General features: G+C 38.9%; 1 protein-coding gene across 4 annotated transcripts in view; it reads left to right on the forward strand.

Annotated features, from left to right (window-relative positions):
* The window catches only part of schip1 (schwannomin interacting protein 1), a 189,783-nt gene that overhangs the window by 152,897 nt on the left and 14,484 nt on the right, over positions 1-22,402 (forward strand). The window contains exon 1 of one of the 4 annotated variants that reach the window (XM_087796385.1): positions 11,588-11,784. The exons of 2 other annotated variants lie outside the window; for them this stretch is intronic. In XM_087796385.1, coding sequence (XP_087652511.1) covers positions 11,755-11,784 — 30 coding nt within the window. In that variant the 5' untranslated portion in view covers positions 11,588-11,754. Of the gene's footprint in view, positions 1-11,587; positions 11,785-19,085; positions 19,214-22,402 lie in introns of those variants that run through there. One more of the 4 variants, XM_087796384.1, reaches the window with a different exon arrangement.

The raw sequence follows: 22,402 nt of genomic DNA on the forward strand, positions 1-22,402 counted from the left end.
AGCCGCTGTCCACCTTAAACGGAGAGGTCACATCCTCTTATGCTTCGGCCTCTCTCTCTCTCCACGAGTCTTTTTAGTGACCTGGTTCAGAGATTGTCTCGACGTCCATGTGCCACAGATCTCTCACACGGACCTTTCAGTCAGCTCAGATATTGAAACTAGCTAACTGATCTACAAAACAAATCAATTAAATACATCTATTTACAAGCTAGGAAATGGGTTTTTTATAGACAGAATTACATGCAAGCTTGTTAAAACATGACACATAATTATATAGAAAAAAACAACATATATTAAAACATAAATGTCACATCAAGGAAAGATTAAAATTAACTAAATAAGTTTAAAAAAGACCAAACAACAATAATAATTAACCCGTCCAACCAAACCCTAGAATACTCAGTCACCCAAATATTATTGACTTATTTATCATATATTTATTGATGTTGAGAACGTTGTACCTGTGTCATTAAAATACTTATTACCTCCTGCTAAAATAGTTTTAGTTAGGAATAACTAAAGCTTTTAAAATATATCATTATAAAGTGTAAGATAATGTTGGTCTTTTTTTTGTTCAATGAACTACATTGACCTTCAGTTATAGAGTAAAAAAACTAAACAAATGCCCTGGTTTTCTCTTATTTTCTTGTATTTCTTGTGCGTTTTTATTGATTTTGAAGAACAAAAACTACAATTCTAAATCAAGTCCAATACAAGGTGACAAACTGCATTTTTTTTTAAGATTTTAAAATACACTGAAAGAAAGATAAAGAAAGTGGTTTAGTTCTGTCTTTGCTACAGATTCAGAAATGTGTCCAGTTTTTGGGACGTATTTTCTTCCAACCTTAGTTCTTTCTTGACAAACTTTCTTGACAAACTGACTCATTCCAACTTGGCTTCACTCGTGAACAAGACCCCCAGGTACACATAATTCACTTAAACCTGTCTGTGAAATTCAAACATGCATTTCTAAAAGTGCTGCTGACCCACATCCTTGACCCAACTCTATCCATGCAAACATCTGTACCAGCAATTAGTAGTAAAGTCCTCTTTTAAAGGATGTAAGCAAAAACTATGAAAGCTTAATGTGGAGGTCTGCAAGATCCTCAAACGTATATACTGTATGAGAGCGCAGGAGAAGTGACGGGGGGTTGATATCTTCAACGCTTCTGCTCTGTAACTAATGGAAAGACAGCGAGGGTCTTCTCTTGTGGTCTTATTAAACATTTAGACATCCGGTCAGTGGCTGTCTTGCTGTGGCCTAGTGGGACAGAAATATTCACACTTGAATGGAAACTCTTTTTTTCTCTTCTCTTTAGCAGGCTGAGTGTTAGAAAGATGTTCTTGTGAAGATAGAGCTCTCGCTTCCTTTTTCTTATGCAAGTGGTTCAGAAGTCAATCACGGCACTGTTTACTCAAGCGAGCGTCGCTGGGAGGAGTCCTGAGGTTGGAGTCAACAATGGAGTCGCGTGGCAGCGAGAGGCCCTGAGAGGCTGAACCTCAGCCAACACTCCCAGCGCCGCTCGGCTCGGCTCGGCTCCTGATATTGGAAGAATAAACAATAATATTGATCTTCGGAGAGGGTCTGCAGCGGAGGGGTGAGGTGAGGCAGGTCTGCGGTGATCTTTGCTAATTCACTCTTGTTTTCACTGCCGCAGTCGAACATATTGAGAAAATATTCGCGCCCGGAGGCTTCTCTCTCTCCGAGTCCACGCCCTCGCTTTAGAGACGCAGGTGACTCAGAGACTGACGCTCGTGTTACTGTTGTTGTTATTACCGCATTATTGACTCATTTGTGAGACCCTTTAAGAACTTTTGTAACATCACACACTAGTCCAGAGTAGGACAGTTTTCTATTTTGTGAATATTGCCCTTATTTGAGTAAATATTGAAAATCTACTTAGCAAACTAGTTATTTTCTATCATTTTATTTTTTATCAAACGTTTATCAATATTTTATAGGCATTTTAAGGTGTATTTTATGCTGATCTTTTACATCTTTTTGCATCTTTGCTCTTCACTCCTGTCTTTAAACTTTTCTCTTAAAATAGTTACAGAATACAACGAGGGAAATGTAATGTATATATTTATATAGAGTTGTTTTGAATCCATTCTTTGGTTATTTGTAAAACTATAAGTTAGTCAGTCATTCATTATAAGTTAAGCCCAAAAATATTTCCTATTCCTTTTCTTTACAAACTTGATAACTGATGGCAGTGAGCTTGATCAAACAGCAGGTGGCAGTAACACAACGGAACTTTGTATAATTAACCGTAGATCAGGCTTTTTCAACCCCCAAACCAGGTGCCATTTGCGGCCCTTAAATCTGATTTTCCAAGGTCCTCCTTCAAAAAGTTTTGACCATAACTAAAAGTTTTCATGACAGAATCATGAGTTAAATTACACCAGAAAGGGATGTTGCGTAGTGTATATGCTAATTCCTAAATTCAGAAAAAGTTTTAGAGATTTTTTCTCGAAGCAATTTATTAGATCAGTCTTGGTATGATGTCTCTCTGGTTACATTCGGCCCCTGATCCTTTTGACATGGTCAAAATAGGCCCTTTTAGGAAAAAGTTTTCACACTTCTGCTGTGGATAAAGAAAAGTTGTTCACTTTGATGAAGTCTTCAAAACCTCCCTGAAACCACATAGAACTCTAGATCACTAGCCGACTTCAACCACGTGTTCCATATCCCGTAATAAAATCAGTTAATCTATTTTGCTATCAGGCAGACAAAGCTGACAAGGGCGTTACCTCCTTGGCAGAGGTAACTATGTGCACAAGAAGAGGCTGTTTGAGGTCAGGGGTTAAATGCTGGATCCGAATAAGTAGGTCAGGTTAAGCGTAATTAACCCCTGCATGTAAATCTGACAGATCATCGGAAAGTGAACCTTCTTTTGTCGCTTGTTGGCACAAACTAAAATAAACAACCGACTTGTTTTTAACACTTTTGCTGTTGGTTGTGTTTTAGTTTGACTCCTCAGAGAAGAGAGAAAGGGTCGAGATTATCGTGTAGTAACAGGTCATATTGAAGATTTCCTTCAGCTGTCGATGTCATGATCGAGGTTCATGAATGAAACCCAACAGCCAAATGTAAGTTGTTGTCGAAGCTTCTCCGCGGCCTGAAGCCTGTGATTATGACCACCAGCCTCCAGCGGAATCAGCAGCTCGGCTCAGACGCTGCCACGTATGTGGAATGCAGACAAATTGGGTAAAAAAGGGTTGAGTACAGAAATAAGCAGTCAGAAAAACATTGCGGTAAATGTCAAAGAAGGGATTAAAAACACTCTTGTGCGCTAACATGGACAAAAGTTTGTGAATGTGTTTGCAAGCGAGAGGAGAGGCTCCAGTTTGAGGGGGCGGAGCTTCGTCCAGGTGTGTCGAGCCCCCCCAGTGGCTGCGGTTTCTGGTTCAGACCTTCAGGCTATTCATTCTTTCAAATCTTGGTGTGTGCGTGTGTGAGCACGCTCGCCAGTGTGTGACCATTCTAGCAAAAACCCGCCTGCTCTCACACACACACACAAGTCTGCCTCTGTTCTTGAGTCAAGCAGCCTGTAGATATCAACCTTTTGTATCAGAAGGATATCAGTTTCATTCTGACATTCCAGACGGTTTCCCAATTTTTCTCAGATGATTTTTTTTCTTCCTCGGAGATCCCTCGTTCAACCCTAACCTTGGATTCCCCACAGCAAGCGGGGCGCTTCACGCAGGTACAGTTGAATCTGACTAACTTTCTGGGTTCACGGTTGTGATGTCATCACTTCTTTTACTGTCTGCTCTTGATCCGACGTCCAAGATCTTCTGTTTCACATCCACGTTCGTGGTCTTCTTGTGTGAGTTGGACAGAAAATTTCCAGTCCATTATCCTGTTTTTTCAAATGTGTATTCAAACACCAAGGCTTGTTTTGAATTTCACATTTGAATGGAGGAGTGTGTGAGTCAGGTTTCAAGACAGTGATTTGAATAGTGTCATCATCACACCCGTTTTATTCAAGCTCTAAAATAATGTTTTGTTTCTTCTCTATCCTTTCTTTTTACATTGAATTGAGCTGGTTCTCAAATCATGTTTCTTTGCTGTTTAAAATCACTTTTTCTTAAATAAGAGTATGTGTGGAGTGGAAGATGTCTTTAGAACACACCACCATATAAGGGTAGAGTCGGCCAAAAAAGCTCAGCTTGCCATCTTTCGTACGCTTGACTCCGCTGCGTGCCCGTCGGATCGAACGTCTTCAAAGTGTCTCCACAAGAAGATACAACAGACAGGTGTGGCGTCTTCTCTTATCTGGTGCCAAAGTACCTCTTCATCAACGCAGGAACACCTGACGCACTGATAGTGGAGAGTCGTGCGGGTGAAGATAACAAAAGAGAGCTGGTCGTGTTTTTTGGGGGGTGGAAGCAGCGACGCCTGCAGCTACACATTCCACCACTTTGAGACAGTCAAACGGAGACTGAGGTCTTTGGATTGTTTGTTTAAACTTCTATCAGATGTAGATGAATCTCCTCCTTGTATTTTGACATCAAATTGATGTTTGTATTACTAACAAAATAGTCCAGCCAATTGGAACAATTATTTATAGGTATAATGAGAGCCACTCATGACTCTAACAATATCGTAAACACCTTTTTATTAGGTTAATAACTTTATGATTCAAGAAGAGGTGTTGATAAGCTTCCTGTAATGACTTACTCAACGTGAAAGACTTTCACTGATTGTTTATTGATATTTAATGCACCGTAATCCTGAGTCTAGTTATGTTGTGGTTAGTCTTTTTTTTTTAAATAACATTCAGGCTAGAGATATTTTCACAAGGAAGTATGTTTGAAAGATGTTTTTTTTTTCTCTTTAGATATTAAAAAATGTATTTACTGTTCACATGATGAATTTTAATTAATACAACTCATAAATATATATATATATATATATTTAATAGTAGTTAATATAAATTTAGAATAAAATAAATGGGAAATATTCCTCTACCGGGCTGAACTCTTTTGCGCTTAACACTAGTGTCTAGTGTCGTAACTTTGATATTTAGACTCATATTTATGAGAAAAAAAACAGCTTTTGAAAAGCCTCAGTGGATCCAAAGCGAACACTGTATCCGAGTCTAGAAGGGTGAAGGGAAAGAATCTCTATTAAGGAAGCACTACTAAAGATTGAACATGTTTGTTATTGGCTCCCCCTGGTGATAGATCGGTGTCACTGCAACAGAGCAGGGCTTCCATTTACATCAATATTGGTTAACAAAACAAGAGACAGTCTCTTATTGAGTGGTTTTCTTTTTCTCTCCTGGAATCGTCCATAAGTCCTGTCAGTACTTGTACTGTGATGGAAATAATTGCAACTGTCATCTCCTACTACTGAGATGTGGTTATTTAATGCAGGCTATTGTTCAAATAATATTCAACTGCATTCAAGTTTTCAGAATTAAAAACAGTCATTACAGGTAATATGAAAGAAAAATATTGAAATGTTACATTGTGCTGCTTTAATGCACCGTCACAGACGTCTTGTAGATCTGATCTTTACATCTTAACTGTCTTCTTCCCGGCCTGTTCCCTCCCTCCTCCTTCTCAACAATGGGATCCGGGGCCAGCGAAGAAGTGGCAGGGCGTGCTGTGAAGGAAATGTGGATTTATGTAAAGGTTCCTCCCAGAAAGACGACCACACGGCGGCGGGATCAGGACTCTCACTCACTCGTATCGTCGGGTTTGTTTGGGTGGAGGCGCCTCTTAAGTACAGCTCTGCTCCTAATTATAGCCTCCGTGTTGCACAGCCGGAGATGTGGGCTGAGCTGTTACGGCTAAAAATACTGATTAGATCTCTATCATTTCATCGAGGGGAGAAAAAAAACTTTTTATTATGGTTTTGTGTATCAGTGAGAGGCAGCAGCCGGAGAAGCCCCAGCGCTTAAGATACAGGCCGTGAGCCAATGTCATGCTGAGAGCTTCATCTGTTACTTACAGAGCAGAACATTTTCATCTCTCGCTGAAAAATAATCATTCCATCAGTTGAACTGTCCACATGGCTCTAAATAGATGGTTTACAGGTTTCATGAGCGACGTCAGAATGAGCTCGATGTCACAGCAAACAGGGAATTTATCAAAGTTTATTTATAAAATCAAAACTTAAATCTTTATTTCTTTGTGAATGAATACTTCAGCGAAAGGAAGATCGTCCGAGGCTACATTCGGCTACATTTTTTGGGCGACATTCGCCTACTTCCTGTCCCCGAAACATTTGCATACTAACTGTATATGATTCAATTATTTCCTTTAGGTCACATTTCCCTACTTCCTGTTAGGGTCACTTTTACCTACTTCCTGTCCTTGTGACTTTTGCATGTTTTGGTCCAGGATACATTCATTCATTCAACATCTTTTTAAGGCAACATGCCACTACTTCCTGTTACGTACACTTTATAGTAACTCCTGTTCATGTGGCATGTGTTACTTCCTTTTTTGGAAACATTTGGTTCCTTCCTTCCCAATCCAAAAATCGTATACTTCCTATTGGAATAACGTTTTGTAACTTACTGTTCGGCGTCATTTGCATTTTTTTATTTGAGTGATATTTAGCTACTAATATTTTGGGCAACATTTGGCTACTTCCTCTCTTGGTGACGAATGCATACTTTCTGTTGGGTGAGATTAGGCTACCTCCAGTTTGGGGCGACATTCGTCTATATCCATATTTGGAAACATTTAGCTACTTTCTATTCGGGTAAAATTTGCAAAGTTCAGTACAGGATACATTCAGATACTTCTTTTTCAGGCAACATGCCTCTACTTCTTGATAAGTAGACTTTATACTCTTGTTTATGTGACAACTTCCTGTTTTGGAAACATTTGGCTTCTTCCTTTTCGGGTGACGTTTGCCTTCTACCACCTCAATCGAACTTTACATATGTCCTATTGGAAAAACATTTTCTTACTTCCTGTTCGGGCGGCATTTGCATTATTTTATTCGATATATATATTTAGCTACTAATATTTTGGGCAACATGGGGCTACTTCTTGTCTTAATGACATATGCATACTTTTTGTTTAGATGAGATTAGGCTACCCAAGAGTGTGGTGACATTAGCCTATTTACTGTTTTGGCTACTTTCTATTCGGGTGAAATTTGCAAATTGCCATTCAGGATACTTCTAGCAACTTCTTGCCAACTAACGTACAAATCGAAAATCTGCATACTTTCTATCGAAATAGCATTTTCCTTCTTCCTATTTCGGCTGCATATGCATTATTTTTAGTCAAGTGATATTTAGCTTCTGATATTTTGAAACTTCCTGTTTTGTATGCATACTTTCTGTTTGGGTGAGATAAGGCTACTTCCAGTTCGTTGCCTACTTCCTTTTCAGGAGAAATTCAGATTCTGTAAAATCACAACCAGAGAGAATCACATGCATCAATATAAAGCTTTTTGTTTTTAATAACATCTTTGGAAATCTTGAGTAATAAAGTCAATTTTGTTGCCAGACAAACTCAAACTACTTCACGACTTTTATTTGTTCCTAAAAGTGAGAAGGTTTTATCCAGTGCTGAGTAATGCTTAAGCAAGAGAATTGAAATGATGGTGAAGTATCCGAGATATTAAGCAGGTCTGGTGTAGTTAAAAATGTGAGATGAATATTGCAACATGCTGGTGGTCTCAGCAGGTTCAGCAGTTCCTCGTGCTCATTAGAACAACTGGCGCTCACACACACACACTCATACACACACACACACACACATGGAGAGTGAGCGAGAGCGTGGCCTTCCACATCAGTTCCTCGCTGTCAGAGCGAGCTCATTACTGGCAGAATGCAGCTCTCACACTGAGCCAACCTGCTTTGCTATGCAGTGTTTATACACTGGCACAAAATGTCAGCTCTCTAAAAGCATCTGGGCGAGCGACCTTCCGCTGAGAGGACGGTTGGAGGCAGATGGAAAGAAAGAGAGGGATGTGGAATATGGTGGAAGGAATGAAAGAGAAGTAAATGTGGTGACGGGGAAAAAAAAGGTCAGAGTTAAGCAGGAGGTGAAGCGAGAGAGAGAGAGGAGAAAGAGTTTCTACTTTTCTTGACTCGTGTTTTCGGGAGGATTTTTGACTTTTTTTCTGTAGCATGTGAGGAGCTCTTAGCCGAGAAATGCAACATTGACTCTCATCTCTTTATAAACTATATTATTACTGCTGTTGGATCTCAGTACAGGGTTTGGAACAGACAAAATGAGGATCAATTCATGTCCCGATGTGAACTCAAGAAGTCTATAATGAAGTGGTTCTGATTGTCCGATTGATGTTCTGGGATGTTGCGTAACAGACTCAATAGTCTGGCGACTATATGGGTCATTGAACGGAGCAGGTGCCATTTTAACTTCGCCCTTTTTGACTAAAACAATATGTATACTTCGCGCATGATTCTTCTTTTTGTCGTTTTCAAAAGGGGAATAATTTGTCTCCCCCTATTGTTTTTGAAACATTCATTTATTTTATTTAATTAAAAACACAGTTGTATTTAGTTAGAGATTACAGGAAACTCAATCTTCTTCTTTAAATACTACAGTATGGTGAATTTTGGCTCAGAATGACTGCACTAGCAAATCAACCGGCGAAGCTAGCAAGCGAGGTTAGCAATTTAGTTTACAATTTATTTCACATTACATTAAAAAAATTAAAAAAAACTGTTTGTGAAAATGTTAAGGTAAACCAAGGGTAACATAATACAAGAATAAAAAGAAAATAACATGGAGGGAAATTTCCATCTTGAGGTCCTTGGCTCCTGCATGGGTTTGAGTGATGTCACCTTATGCCTGTGATGTCACTTAAAAGAAAGATTGTCTTCTTCAACACTTAAATAATTGTGTAATCATAAAGAAAAACATTATAGCAGGAAGGGCTTACTTTCAATAATGGCAGTAATGGCAGATTTAATTTACATTAAGTATAATTTAAATGAGAAAAAATAAATTATATGTTGGACTTTCCAGACATGTAGAAATTGTATTTTTGTTTTTTACGGCTAAATTGTGTCTGTTTATATTTATAATGAGATTAAAAGATACAAAGTGTTATCGAAAACACTTCTATTAACAGTTTTAAATACATATTAACGCTTATACACTCTGACCAGGTCATGAAATAGACCGGACACAAATTAGATTTTTTTATTATGATTATTATTTGGGACGACCTAAACTTTGTTTGTTTTTGTTTGTTTTACTGCTAATAAATGGCAGCGGTTCAGAGATCAATCCTGGCCTGTAGCTGCAGTTAGAAATGGAGTCCATCAGCGGCCAGAGTCCCGGCTGTTGTGACAGGACGCACACGGTTCCTCGCCGCTCCAGCCGAGGCTCCGAGCTGCAGACGGGAGTCGATGCCTCGCTCACAGCATCCAGGATGGAAGCAGGCGTCACATCGATCCTGACGCAGGTCATTTAACGGAAGAGCAGCGTTATCGAGGGAGACGGCAAACATCGATGCAAGATACAAAGACTTGAGATAACAACACATGAGATGAGCTGGACTTTTGTGTCACAACAAACGTGCTGTTTGGTGCAGTGAAGAAATGACTGTTTATATTATCATTTAAACTAACGCCATGATTTGACTTTTGCTTCGATCATCTCTCGAGACGGATGACGTCGTAAGAGTCGTGGGTACATCCAGGTTCGTGATGAGAGAGAGGAGAGATTATGTGCGTGGGTGTGCCTGCATGTGGATTATGGGATGGCCATCTGCCTCTTAGAGATTATAATCTAACAAAGGGACCGACTGAGGGAAGGTGATGCTTGCATGCAGGTTTCATCACAGACATCATCAAGCAGACGTCTCAGGTTCAGATTCAGAGTTCAATGTAGGAAAAATAATTTTAAACAATAGGTTTCATAGATAAGAACCGTTTTTATACTTTTTCATTCATTGCTAATAGCAACAAAAACTGAAAAAGTACATTCCGTCCATAATATTAGAATTAAGATCATTGTAATGTTAATTTAATGTTACACTCTACTGTAAGAAGCCAAATGTATCATGTTTTTTTAATGCTGGCTGAAACAAAAAAGTATATTGTATTCTTTTACAACCAACAATGACTATTTGTCTTTCTAAAAAGCACACGTACTTTTACTTACTTTCATTAGATTCATCTTTTTTGCCTCTGTTTACGTTCTCTGTTGGGACACCTACTGTTGAACGTTCGGGTGGAAGCTGCACCCTAGTGGCGGGAGGCTGTAACTTCAACACCCACCATAGAAGTTTCTTGACAGTGTTAAAGGGCGTTATTGTGTGTTTAACTGACCATTGGTAGTTAAAATAGAGTTAACACTTATTACAACGTAATTATAGTCCACAAAAAAGAACCTTGTTCCTCTTTTATCTTCTACAATATCTTGATTGTGTTCGATGCTACTCCCATCAGTATGTGTGAATGGCTGTCAAAGCGCTTTGTGACCCTGGTCTAGAAAGGCGCTATATAAATAGAGATTATTATTATTATTATTATTATTATAAATTACATTCTTGCTGTTTAAAATACAGTAATATCGCTCTAACATGACCTGATTGTAGCAGGGTTTTCTCACGTTTAAATATTTTTTCTACATATTTATATATACTGTATATATATATATATATATATATATATATATACTTTTAGTTATACCGCTAATGCTTATAGTACTAATTGTACTAATCATTGTACTACTTATACTTTTAATACTAATTATACTACTATATATTTTAACCATATTGTTTTTTATTGTTAAACACATTAAATTACATAGTTACTTTTACTACTTATACTTATACTATTACTATTCCTTCTACTACTTATACTTAAACTTTTACTACAAATTCTACTTAGACTTTAACTACTAATTATACTTTTACTTTTACTACTACTACTACTACTACTTCCACTACGATTTCTACTACTTATATTCTATATCTGTCTTTTTCCTTTATGTGATCATTTCAACTTTTTCCACTCATTTTTACTTACTTTCAAGTATTTCAGTATACAGATTCAGCATTCACACTGCATTTTCTTCTGGAACTGCAATTCTTCTAGTTGCCTTCAGCATTCACACAATTATTTAGTTCCTTAACTAAACATATATTTTATTTATTTTTAAATTTTTATTAAATTTTTTAAATTGTCAGTTATTCATGTTTTTAAAATATCAGACTTTGCTAAAAAAAAAAAAAAAATATGCTCAAGTTACTTTTCTTCTTCTATGACGACTTTTTATTAAATGTTACTCAACGTTAAAGTCAGACACCAGACTCAGAGGTGACGGTTTGAAACCGTATTTACGGAACATAGTTATGACCCAGTTACAATTGTGATGAAACGACGTTGCTATTTTTACAGCGCGTGGGCAGAGGCTCCGCATATCTGTACGGAAAAGATTAAAAACGACAGGAAAGTCACTCATTGGCATCGGTCCACACGAAGAATCCCCCTCCTCCTCTTCTTCCCTTCCTCCAATGAGCCGGGAGCTCACTCTGGCTCCTCCCCCTCCTGTGCAATACAAACCAGACGACCGAGATTGCTGCTATTCACCGCTACCCTCCCTTTTTTCTCCCCCCTCTCTTATTCCCACACCCTCCTCTGAGTCTCTTTTTGGGAAGTACCGATCCAACTGTGCATTGCTCTCCAGACAAGCAGGGTGACAGATTTTTTCTTTGGATTACCGGTGCCTGGGAATCTGGTCCCAGTCCTACTCTCCAGTCCCCCCTCCCAGCTCAGCTCTAGGATGCTGTGAAGGATGGTCCACCAGGAGAACTGTTCTTATCAGGTATATCTTTAGGGTTTCACTTTGGCGTCGGACGGTCAGTAGTTCGGTGTGTTCATGGTGTCAGTTGTTGCTCAGATCAGTCGGACGTTCGACTGAAAGAGTGAATCAAAGACTTATTGTTTGTAGTGGGAGAGAATGATTGACTAACTCTGGCACACCTTAAAAAAAAAGGTCCCTTTTTTGTCCCCCGAGGCGTCAGATTTCTGCAGTGCAGTGAGGAACGAGTGTGGGAAGAAGAAGAAGAGAAGTGGATGAAACGTGGGAGCTGAAGATGCCGGGGGGGGTGGGGGGGGGGTGGAGAGGGGGAGACGGCGCTTCTTTGATGGCGGGATGCAAATTCAGGAGAAGTGAGCTGCAAGAGTCTGGAAACATCCCGTCGTAACAAATGCACTGATTCAGAGAGGCGTGTTCGAGCTCATCCCAGCTACCTAGGGCGAGAGACGAGGGTCGTTCATCCGTGGAGCACACGGCCGGAAAATGCCGGAAACAGTCGAAAACCAATTTTTAATCTTCTACTGTAACAGGAAGTCAAAGATTTCAGTCTTTATTAAAAATGTTGGTTCTAGCAGGAAGTATGTCACGGGTTTGTGTCTCTTTCATCGCAGACTCCACCTCATAAGTCGAGAGGCTCCGGTTTATCTCCCCAAAGAACATCTGCTCCCCCATCTTTCATTGATTTTCCTTCCATCTGCATCAATGTTTTAGGTTTTGGATCGTGGCCAGAAGAATGGTCTGCTGTGATGTTTGGTTCATATCAACAAGCATTTATATCACCTTTTCATTTAAGACCCGTTGACTTTTGTCTAATCATCTGGAGGGATGGATGGAGGGATGGAGGGATGGAGGGATGAGGGATGGACGGATGGATGGAGGGATGGAGGGATGGATGGATGGATGGATGGAGGGATGGAGGGATGGATGGATGGATGGATGGATGGATGGAGGGATGGAGGGATGGATGGAGGGATGGAGGGATGGATGAAGGGATGGATGGATGGATGGATGGAGGGATGGAGGGAGGGATGGATGGATGGAGGGATGGATGGATGGATAGATCCCAATTTGTACTGCAACAGAACTAACAATAACAAACACAAGTAAATACCAGAAAAAAAGGTTAATCCCTAAAGAATAACTTTTAGTAAAATTATATTTTGGGAAAAGTAATAGAAAATATTAAAGAATGAAAATTGACGTTGTTTAAAAATCTAGCGTAACCTGTAAAAAAAATAGTATCGTGGAATGTAAAAAACAACCTAAACCTTTAAAAAAAAAAGTGTGTGTGTGTGGTGGGGGGTTGTGTGTGCAGCGCTGGATTTACTCTGGCTTGATAGCAGCGGTTGTGCAATCGGATAAAGACGTCCTGCCATGTTTGTGCGAGATAAGAACAACATTGAGCGACAGTGAAGATGCAGGAAGAGAAGCTGAAGGGTCCGGTGTCGATTTGGATGACGAGAACGCACACATTTATTCAGCACGAAACATGTTTAAACTCATGGATGACTTGTGTGAAGTGATGTTTTAATTGAAGGAGTAGAAGAATAAGATGGTTAATGCTGAGGGAGGGACCAGTTCAGCCTCTGATAACAGAAGCTCTCCAGAGGCCCCTCAATTACTCCGGTAACCTGGCAACCAGCAGTGAGCCAGCGCCCCTCACACACACACACACACACACACGTGAGAGGATGTGAGGACATATACAGGTAGATGGAAGTTGTTTAATGATGGCGTGTGGATCAAAGACACTCTTTTTTATTAGCTGTGGAGGAATGTTTCTTTCATGTGTCGCTCTTTGATGGAAACATGGTTCCCTGGTGTTTACCTGAGCTTCACTGCTGTCACTGTTGCCTTGAAGACGCTGAAGAAACGCAGCATCTCCTCGTCCAACGAACACACACTAACATGATCTTCCTGCTTGGATTCATGAGACTGTTTTTACTTTCTGAATCTGTGTGTAGTTGTGTTTGTGTGTGTGTGTCTGCATATTTGTATAGTTGTGTTTGTGTGTGTTTCTGCATCTGTGTGTGTGTCAGCATATTTGTATAGTTGTGTTTGTCTGTGTGTTGTTGTGTTTGTGTCAGCATATGTGTGTAGCTGTGTTTGTGTGTGTCTGCACCTGTCAGTTGTTGTTTTTGTGTCTGCATCTGTGTGTTGTTGTGTTTGTGTGTGTGTGTCTGCATATTTGTATAGTTGTGTGAGTGTCTGCACCTGTGTGTTGTTGTGTTTGTGTGTGTGTGTCTGCATACTTGTATAGTTGTGTGAGTGTCTGCACCTGTGTGTTGTTGTGTTTGTGTCGGCATCTGTGTGGATCTGCACCTGTGTGTAGTTGTGTTTGTGAGTGCATGTGTTTAAGTTGTGTGACTGCGTTTGTGTGCATTTAGGTTTGTGTTTTTTGTGCGTATGTGTGATTTTGTGTGTATGTTATGGGGTTTTTTTGTTTTTTCTTTGAGTGATACAGTGTCACTGCATGTGCGTGTAGTTGTGTGTGTGTGTGTAATAATTTGTGTTCACATAATTGTATTGCTTTGTGTGATTCTGTGTGTGTGAATAAATAAAATATAAGTTCATGTAAATATAGTATTTTTGTCACTGCTCGATCGAAGTTTGTTACAAACCTTTAACACGTCTTAAGTTACTTCCTCTCGAGAGTAGAAGGTTTTCCTTCTCGCGGTTCTGCAGTTGCCATTAGCAACACAAACACCAGTGACATTCCAGAGAGTCCACACACACACACACACACGCAAACACAAAAACGTTCCACTGATTCCATCATTCATTCGTCAACTTTTGTCACAGTAACTAAAAACTCTAGTGTCTCCACCCAAACTTCCCCCAAACACGGGCCTCCGTGCTTCAATTTGTGAGTTCGAAAGACTTCCCGGTGGGACGAGTCGTGCTCCTTTTCAAGGCCCAATTTGTTTGGACCAGAGCAGCGCCGCCGAGAGAGTCGGGCCACGTTGCTATGGCAGCGGTTCTGCCCGCTCGCTCGTCGAAAATATGGAAAAAGTGGTGCATCTGTGACACCTCTAGAGATGGAATTTGTATTCATGCGTGAGGATATCAGAGCAACACGTAGATGAATGGAGGAGCAGGGAAAGGAAAGGAGGACTATTTGTTTTGAAACATATGCAACACACACACACACAGACACACACACACTTGCATGCAGAGAATAGCTTTTTGTTCCAAGTGAACAGAGGGTGAATGGAAGCGAGGGCTCCTGGCACCTCCTGAGCCTGGCATCCAAGGCCAGCAGCTCCGTCCGTGTGTGTGTGTGTGTGTGTGTGTGTGTGTGTGTGTGTGTGTGTGTGTCGCCTCATCCTTTTACCGGAACTGAAGGTCAATGTTTTATTCATGTAAATGTCACAAAATGACTCTCAACGCCGGACAAATGTGGCAAAACTAATGCCGAAAAAAATAACTACCATTTGATATATGTTGTCTTGAAGACTGCTGCAGTGCATTATGGGACTGCATCTGTCCTTGAAACGTTATTATTTTGTATTTAACTACATATTATTATTGTTATATTATAATAAATATGTTTTTATTATCTGTTGGTTCGTCCTTTATTAGGTGTTTTTAAAAACATATTTCAACAATGTTGTAATTACAATATTCGTTTTATTTAAATAAGTACATTTAGTGTAATTTTATGAAGATTTTACACTTGTGTTATGGCATACTTTTAATTTATTTGTTTTAATTTATCATCATTTCTTTATTCAAACACCTTCTCCAGGTGACAAAAAAAGTTTAAAAAAAAACTAAAACTGAAGATTTTAATGTTTTCATAGAGATAATTATTGGTTTATTACACCTTTGGTCTTGAAAACATTAGGTTTTAAACTGCTACGTCTTATTTTTTAACTTATAAAATGTACATTCGAAATCGTTAACAGAAAATATTGCTTTATTTTAATTGAATGTAACTTTTCTTTTGGCAGTAAAATCATAAATATTCTATAAAATATGAGTAGAACCAAGTGTTTAAATCCGGTAGATGTTGCTACAAATGAAGCATATATTCGTCAGCCTGAGTCTCATGTTCCTCATCCTGTGTTTTGCGAAACGCTTCCTCCAGAAACTTCAACCGGTGTCAGCAGTGACTTCACCTCCAGCATGAAGTCAGCCTCAGTAATGAAGGCCCCGCCCTGAACATCCCAGCAGCCCCGGCTGCTTTTATTGGCAGTGTGTGTCAGTGTTGTGTATGTGTGTGCGTCTGCATTGTAGCGGCGGCAGCACAACACGAGTGGATCGGGGAGATAGCGAGACAATTCCCCTGTAATCCAGAGCTCGGCACACAAGTCAAAGCCACTTCCTCTTTTCCCCGTTTAACCCTTTATGCGTCTGACTTTGATCTGATCACATATTCCGTTGATTCCCAGACTCCCTGCATGTTGGAGTGTTTGTGCTGCTCTGCGCCGCGTTCTCTGTCAATCTGATGAAAGCCAGTCACGATTGTCAGTTTTTTCGCCGTCTTCTCTTTCCTCTCATCCCCCTTTTTCTGATCCCTCGTCAACCCCTCGGTCCTCGGAGGGCCAGTTCTACCCTCCGTCGGATCTTTGCTAGTGTCGTCGGATTCATGGCTGATTTATGTCTGAAACTGTAGAGAAAAGATCTTCCTCTGCTGACAAGAAGACTTTCTTCTTTGATGCACTAAAGTTTTTAAAGTCAGAAACTAACAACTCTTCAGTCCTTCACTTATCTTATCAACCAGTGACAATAGTTACAATTGGTTCGATATTTTACAATTTAATATGTGTGTATTAAAAGGTAGTAAGTTAGCTTATCTTTCAACAGTGTGTCAATGTTTTAAAGGGGGGTTAACTAATGTTTAAATTGTGAAAAGTTAGTTTGCTAATGTTGAATAGTTTGCTAATGGTTTAATAAATACTTAGCTAATGTTGACTAGTTTGATAATGGTTTAATAAGTACTTAGCTAATGTAGAATAGTTTGCCAATGGTTTAATAGGTACTTAGTTAATGTTTCAATAGTTGGTAATGGTTTAATAAGTACTTAGCTAATGTAGAAAGGTTTGATAATGGTTTAATAAGTAAGTAAGTAATGTTGAATAGTTTGCTAATGGTTTTATAATGGTTAGTTAATGTTGAATAGTTTGCTAATGGTTTTATAATGGTTAGCTAATGTAGAATAGTTTGCCAATGATTTAATAGGTACTTGGTTAATGTTTCAATAGTTGGTAATGGTTTAATAAGTACTTAACTAATATAGAAAGGTTTGATAATGGTTTAATAGGTACTTAGTTAATGTTTCAATAGTTTGATAATGGTTTAATAAGTAAGTAAGTAATGTTGAATAGTTTGCTAATGGTTTTATAATGGTTAGTTTATGTTGAATATTTTGCTAATGGTTTAATAGGTACTTAGTTAATGTTGACTAGTTCGCTAAGGGTTTAATAAGTTAGCTAATGTAGAATAGTTTGCTAATGAAATTGTGAAAGTTAGCTAATGTTTCAAGAGTTGGTTGATTCTGTTGTTTAGGAATTTGGCAAAACAATGTTTTTATTTGAACCATTAATTCCTTTACTCCCTTTAAAGTGATACAAGGACATCCATTCTTGAATCCTCATAGTTTGTGATGTGCTCATATGTTGTGTTTAATAGTGATATGAGCTTCTTGACAAAGGTATTGCAAAGGTAGAAAAGCGGTAAAAAATAAAACCATCTTATGTTTAGTAAACAGGAATATATTATCCCTCCTGGAATGAAAGAAGATCTTTCTTAACATCTCAAGAAAGTTAAGAGACTCCAAGAATTGTTGTGTAAATGAATGGAAAGCTGGAGAAAGACTGGGTCCCGGTGCTCCTCAGCAACACGGCCGTGGGTGTGATTTTGTGTCTGGGCAGCGATGACAAACATATGAGTCACGGGTCGATAACGCCTCGCCAGGATGAAATCATCACACACTGTGAAGAGCTGGGATTGAGAATGTGAGCCGTTGATACCAGACTCCAGAGATCTGAGCGTCTGTGTCCGAGTGACGGAGCAGTGGCTGTGCTCCGGACTAATGGTCCATTGTGCTCCGTCAGGGTTTATTTAGCGGGCCGGGCCACAGTCCAGACTATTCCTGCACCTTGGCAGATCACAGTGTGTTGGCTGTTCTCTAAACATTTCTCCTGTTTTCGACGTCAAAATATGTCGGTGGCGTTATTGTCCTATCGACGGTTTAAACAATTAGACATGTTAACTAGTACTGGCGGAAATATATATATATTTTTTCTTATTTCTTTTTAGATTTTTTAATAGAAGAATGTAACTTGTATGAGAAATGAACTTTATCTTTATATAAAAAGTAGTTTATTGCAAGGGAAAAATCGAACAATTTATTTATACACATTACTGCTTTCGCAGGGGGTCAAATTATGCTGCCATGTAATACCGCAAGAGACTTCATTTCTGAAATACTGAATTAAATGCTTCATTACTTTCTTTCCGACTTTTGCTGACATTCCTTCATTCCAGTGGTCAATTTACTGGGTGTAACTTTGTGATATCACTAGATTTTTCCTGGTTAATGTCTCCAACTCTGGCTAAAAAAAAAATCAAAGTTTTAAAAAAGAAAGTATCAAAAGTATCTTGATGCTGAAATGTGGAAATATAATTTTTCTCGTATTGTGAATCAGGTTAAGATGGGACTTATTTTCATCTTAACCTCTTAACCCTGTTTATTCTGGTTAACTTCCAATGATAAATCAGGAGAAAATGTTGATTTTTAATTCATCTTTTATACCAGAATCCAATCATTTGTAACATTTTTCAGTTTCAACACTGAGTGAAGATTAATTTCTGTACAAATTTCATAATTAAATTGTATCCTTTGAACCTCATTTATCTCCCATATCTATCCATTTATATTAAACTTGTTGACACATGTTATAATTTCTTACTAATTTCCACATATTTAAATGTTGTTTCACTAACAAAAGGCATCAGAAACGTTGGAGATTTTTGTGTACAAGTGTTTCAGTCACTGCGGCAATAACTCACAGAGGCGGAGGCAGCTGCTGCCTCACGTCAGGGCGTGAAAATGGGGGAGAAAAAAAGCACCACAGCCACTTTCTTTCACCCTCTGCGGCTGTAGGAGGCCGTCCATACGCAGGGTGGAGGGCAGGGAGGGCCTGAAGGGGTTTTACCTCTGACCAGGACACACTCACGGTCCAGAACCTTCGAGCAAGTGGATTGTAAACTCTCTCTCCCGGCCGGTTAAGGAACCGTCGGGCCAGTTTGTTTCTGCCGGGAATATGACACGTCCTGACCGGACCAGGACTTCTGGATCAGTGGAAAGAACTCGCGAGCAGACGGGGAGGGGAGGGCAGGAGCGATGAGAGCGGTGGAGAGCTGTGGCGGACTGGATGATGTCATCGGACAAACCTCCAGCCTGGACCTCAGTGACGACTACAAGGAGGTACTTTGAGCCGCGAAAATGGTGTTCTGGAGTAAAAAAGTTAAAGTTCAGTATGGAGGAAGCGGCTGATCTCGTGAGGGTCTTGTTACACTTCCTGAGATGTGCTTGACCTTTACTAGTGAGATCATATGGCGTCACAGTGAGTCCCTCTTATCTTTGTGGGAGAAATAGAAATTCTTCCACTGAGGAACCTCCCCCACCTCTCAAGCTTAAATGTCACTTAGAGCTCTATTGTCCCGTCTGAACCCACTTCATGCTCCCTACGTCTCCTTTTGTCCTTCGCTATTTGTCCCCCCCCCACTCTTGAATACACACTCTTTCTTGAGTGACAGGAGCAGCCCAGCACTGACCTATCACTGAACCGTATGACGGGTCAAAGTTCAGGCTCCTATCTGGGAAGGAATGCTGCTGTAAATCCGTGATGGCCGTGAAGGGCGCACATGTTTGAGTTCCTGACCCGCACCTGAGGGCCGGCACACAGAGCTGAGACTGTTTACCCAGACGTGTGTTCGGCCTCGAGTGTGAAGGACCATCTGTGCGAAGTCCAGAACCTGCACGGTCGGCGGCTGACCTTGGATCTGTTTTTGAAGCTGTGATCTCAACAGTAACTCAGTGTCAGGTCTGGGAAACAAATCAGTCTGTGTTTGGATTCTCATCTCCGCACTCACAGCGATAGAAACTCACTTTGGTTTACACAAAAGAGTGTCCACATGTTTTGTATTGACGTTATATTTCAACAGTTGTATTTTTCTGTCTTCAGCCAGAATGTTCAGGAGTAGTTGTCCAACTTTTTTCATCTTATACGTTCATTCCTTGGCGCCCCTCTTAAGGCCACGTCAGCAGAAAGGTTTTTACATTTTAGTGTAACATACTGGCCTGTATTAATGGACGATATGTATGATATGACGTGTCAACGGTGTGATAATAGCTGTAGGATGAGTACTCAAGATGACAATTTTGATTCCATTTAAAAGCTTTAAGCAGCGATACTTGAGATTGACCTTTAATACGAGTGATTGAAAATGTTGTTTTCTTTGGCTCCCCTAGTGTTAGAGCTGTGTAACTGCAATGCCGTATAACCTCATGGTGATTTTTTTTTTTCTTGATAACTTTCAAAAAGTCTTTCAGTACTTCATATGAAAACACTGTCTATGACTGGTGGTCACGTGACAGTCCAGAGTAAGTTACGCACTTTAAATAAAACCTAATGATTATAATTGTGAGTCATGGTTTTAAAAAATGTAACCAAATATAAAAAAATAAGTGAAAATATATTATTAAAATGTTACGTATTGTTGCTTTAAAAGTCAGTGAATGGTATTTGTGTTTCAGGACAGTTAATTGTTTCACACAACTAAAAATAGAGGGATAAAAAATGAATAGTTACCCTCTGGTTGTGTCAGTGTTGTTTTCCACACCTGTGTGGTTGTTTTATGGCACGTCGTTGACAAACACAAAGGCCACACACACACAAACACTTGCATGCAGTTTGTAAAGTAAATAGCAGGTGTGTTCAAAGACACTTTAAAGGTGCATCCACTCATTTTTTAAGTATCTTGTTTTAAAAAAAATCTTTAGCTCACATTAAATAATAAATATATATGATATAACCAGTCATAGTAATAGATGTTGTGTGATCCTGGTGAGGCCTTACTACGAGTATTATACTTACAGTTTATAATTACAGCCATTTATAAATCCTTTCTTTTTTCCTTTATTTAAAAACGATCATATAACAATAATAATAACATTTTTACCAATTTTAGTAGATGATTTTAAAATGATTTTGCATTTTGATAATAAAAAAAGGAAAATCGATGATATGCAGATTTATAATAATTTTTATTTAAACGTATATAATATGTATATATTATATATATTCGTATATAATATTTTATTTGCCTTTTTTTGTTATTAGATATTTTTTATATATTTTTATCACATTTAGTTGTAGGTTATTTTCAATTTTGCCTTTTTAGAAATTGTCTCGCATTTATTCCAAAAATCCAAAATATAACTGACCAGGTCGACCACAACTTTCCCGTCTCTTGCCCGATATATATATATATATATATATATATATATATATATATATATATATATATATATATATATATATATATATATATATATATATATATATATATATATATATATATATATATATATATATATATATACTGTCCTGAAAATGTATGTATCAGTTTATGATTCTTATGAAGTAATTAAACGATAATAATTGTTTAACAACCAAGAAAAAGATGACAAATGTAGGTTTGTTGACGTTTTAGCTGCTGCTGTGTGAAACACAACAAAACAGAAGGAGGATCTCTAGTGTAGCAGTTGAACATGGAAAGCTTTTGAGTGAAGAGTGTTTTCTTCTCGACTGCTCTTCACTGAAAGGAGCAAATCAAGCCCCTCCGTGGAACGATGTGGACCCTTGTGTGGACCCTTGTGTGGACCCTTGTGTGGAGTGGGATTATGTTAATGTATCGCTCCCACCGACGCCTGCAGGGAGGAGATTTTAGAAGGTTGATTTCTTGTGGTTGAACAGATGAGGAAGGATGAAGGTTCAAACTTATCAGCCCTGGATGAGGTGAGGCAGAGTCGAGGGAGTGAGGATGAGAAATATGGGAAATATGTGAGGGAGTGAGCTGGTGTGGGACAAGATCCAGAAGTGAAAGGAGAGTTGACTGATAGAATGTCTTTTACGTCCCAGGAATTACTGTGTAGCTTCCTCATTGAACCGGTAACATAACATCTGACTTACGTAGACTCCAGAGTCTTTCAGGCTAACTTTCTGACAACCTTGAAATGATATCAAACTATCTTCTGAGTATGGTTCTGTCAAGTTTTCTGCCTCAGAGTCTTGATCCCAAGAACAGATGAGTTTGAGACAATTCAATGTTTATGTTGGGTTTGAAGTCTCTGGCATCAGGTTAAAGGTTTGAATGTTCATGAACAGCTTTAAAATCTTTTATTTTTCCTTCCTTATCTTTAAATTGTAATTATCTGGGGTTTTTTATTAATATTTATTAATATCACTTGTTTCTTTTGTCCATATTTTTCTCTGTGTGCTATCTGGGATTGTGTGAGAACCTAATACCTTTTTTTCTCACATTAGACTTAGACTTAGACTGCACTTTATTGATCCCTTTGAGATGACACTCTCAGGGAAATTTCTGAAAT

This window comes from Callionymus lyra, chromosome 7, assembly GCF_982586985.1.
Source record: "Callionymus lyra chromosome 7, fCalLyr1.hap1.1, whole genome shotgun sequence".
In the NCBI taxonomy this organism is placed as follows: domain Eukaryota; kingdom Metazoa; phylum Chordata; class Actinopteri; order Syngnathiformes; family Callionymidae; genus Callionymus; species Callionymus lyra.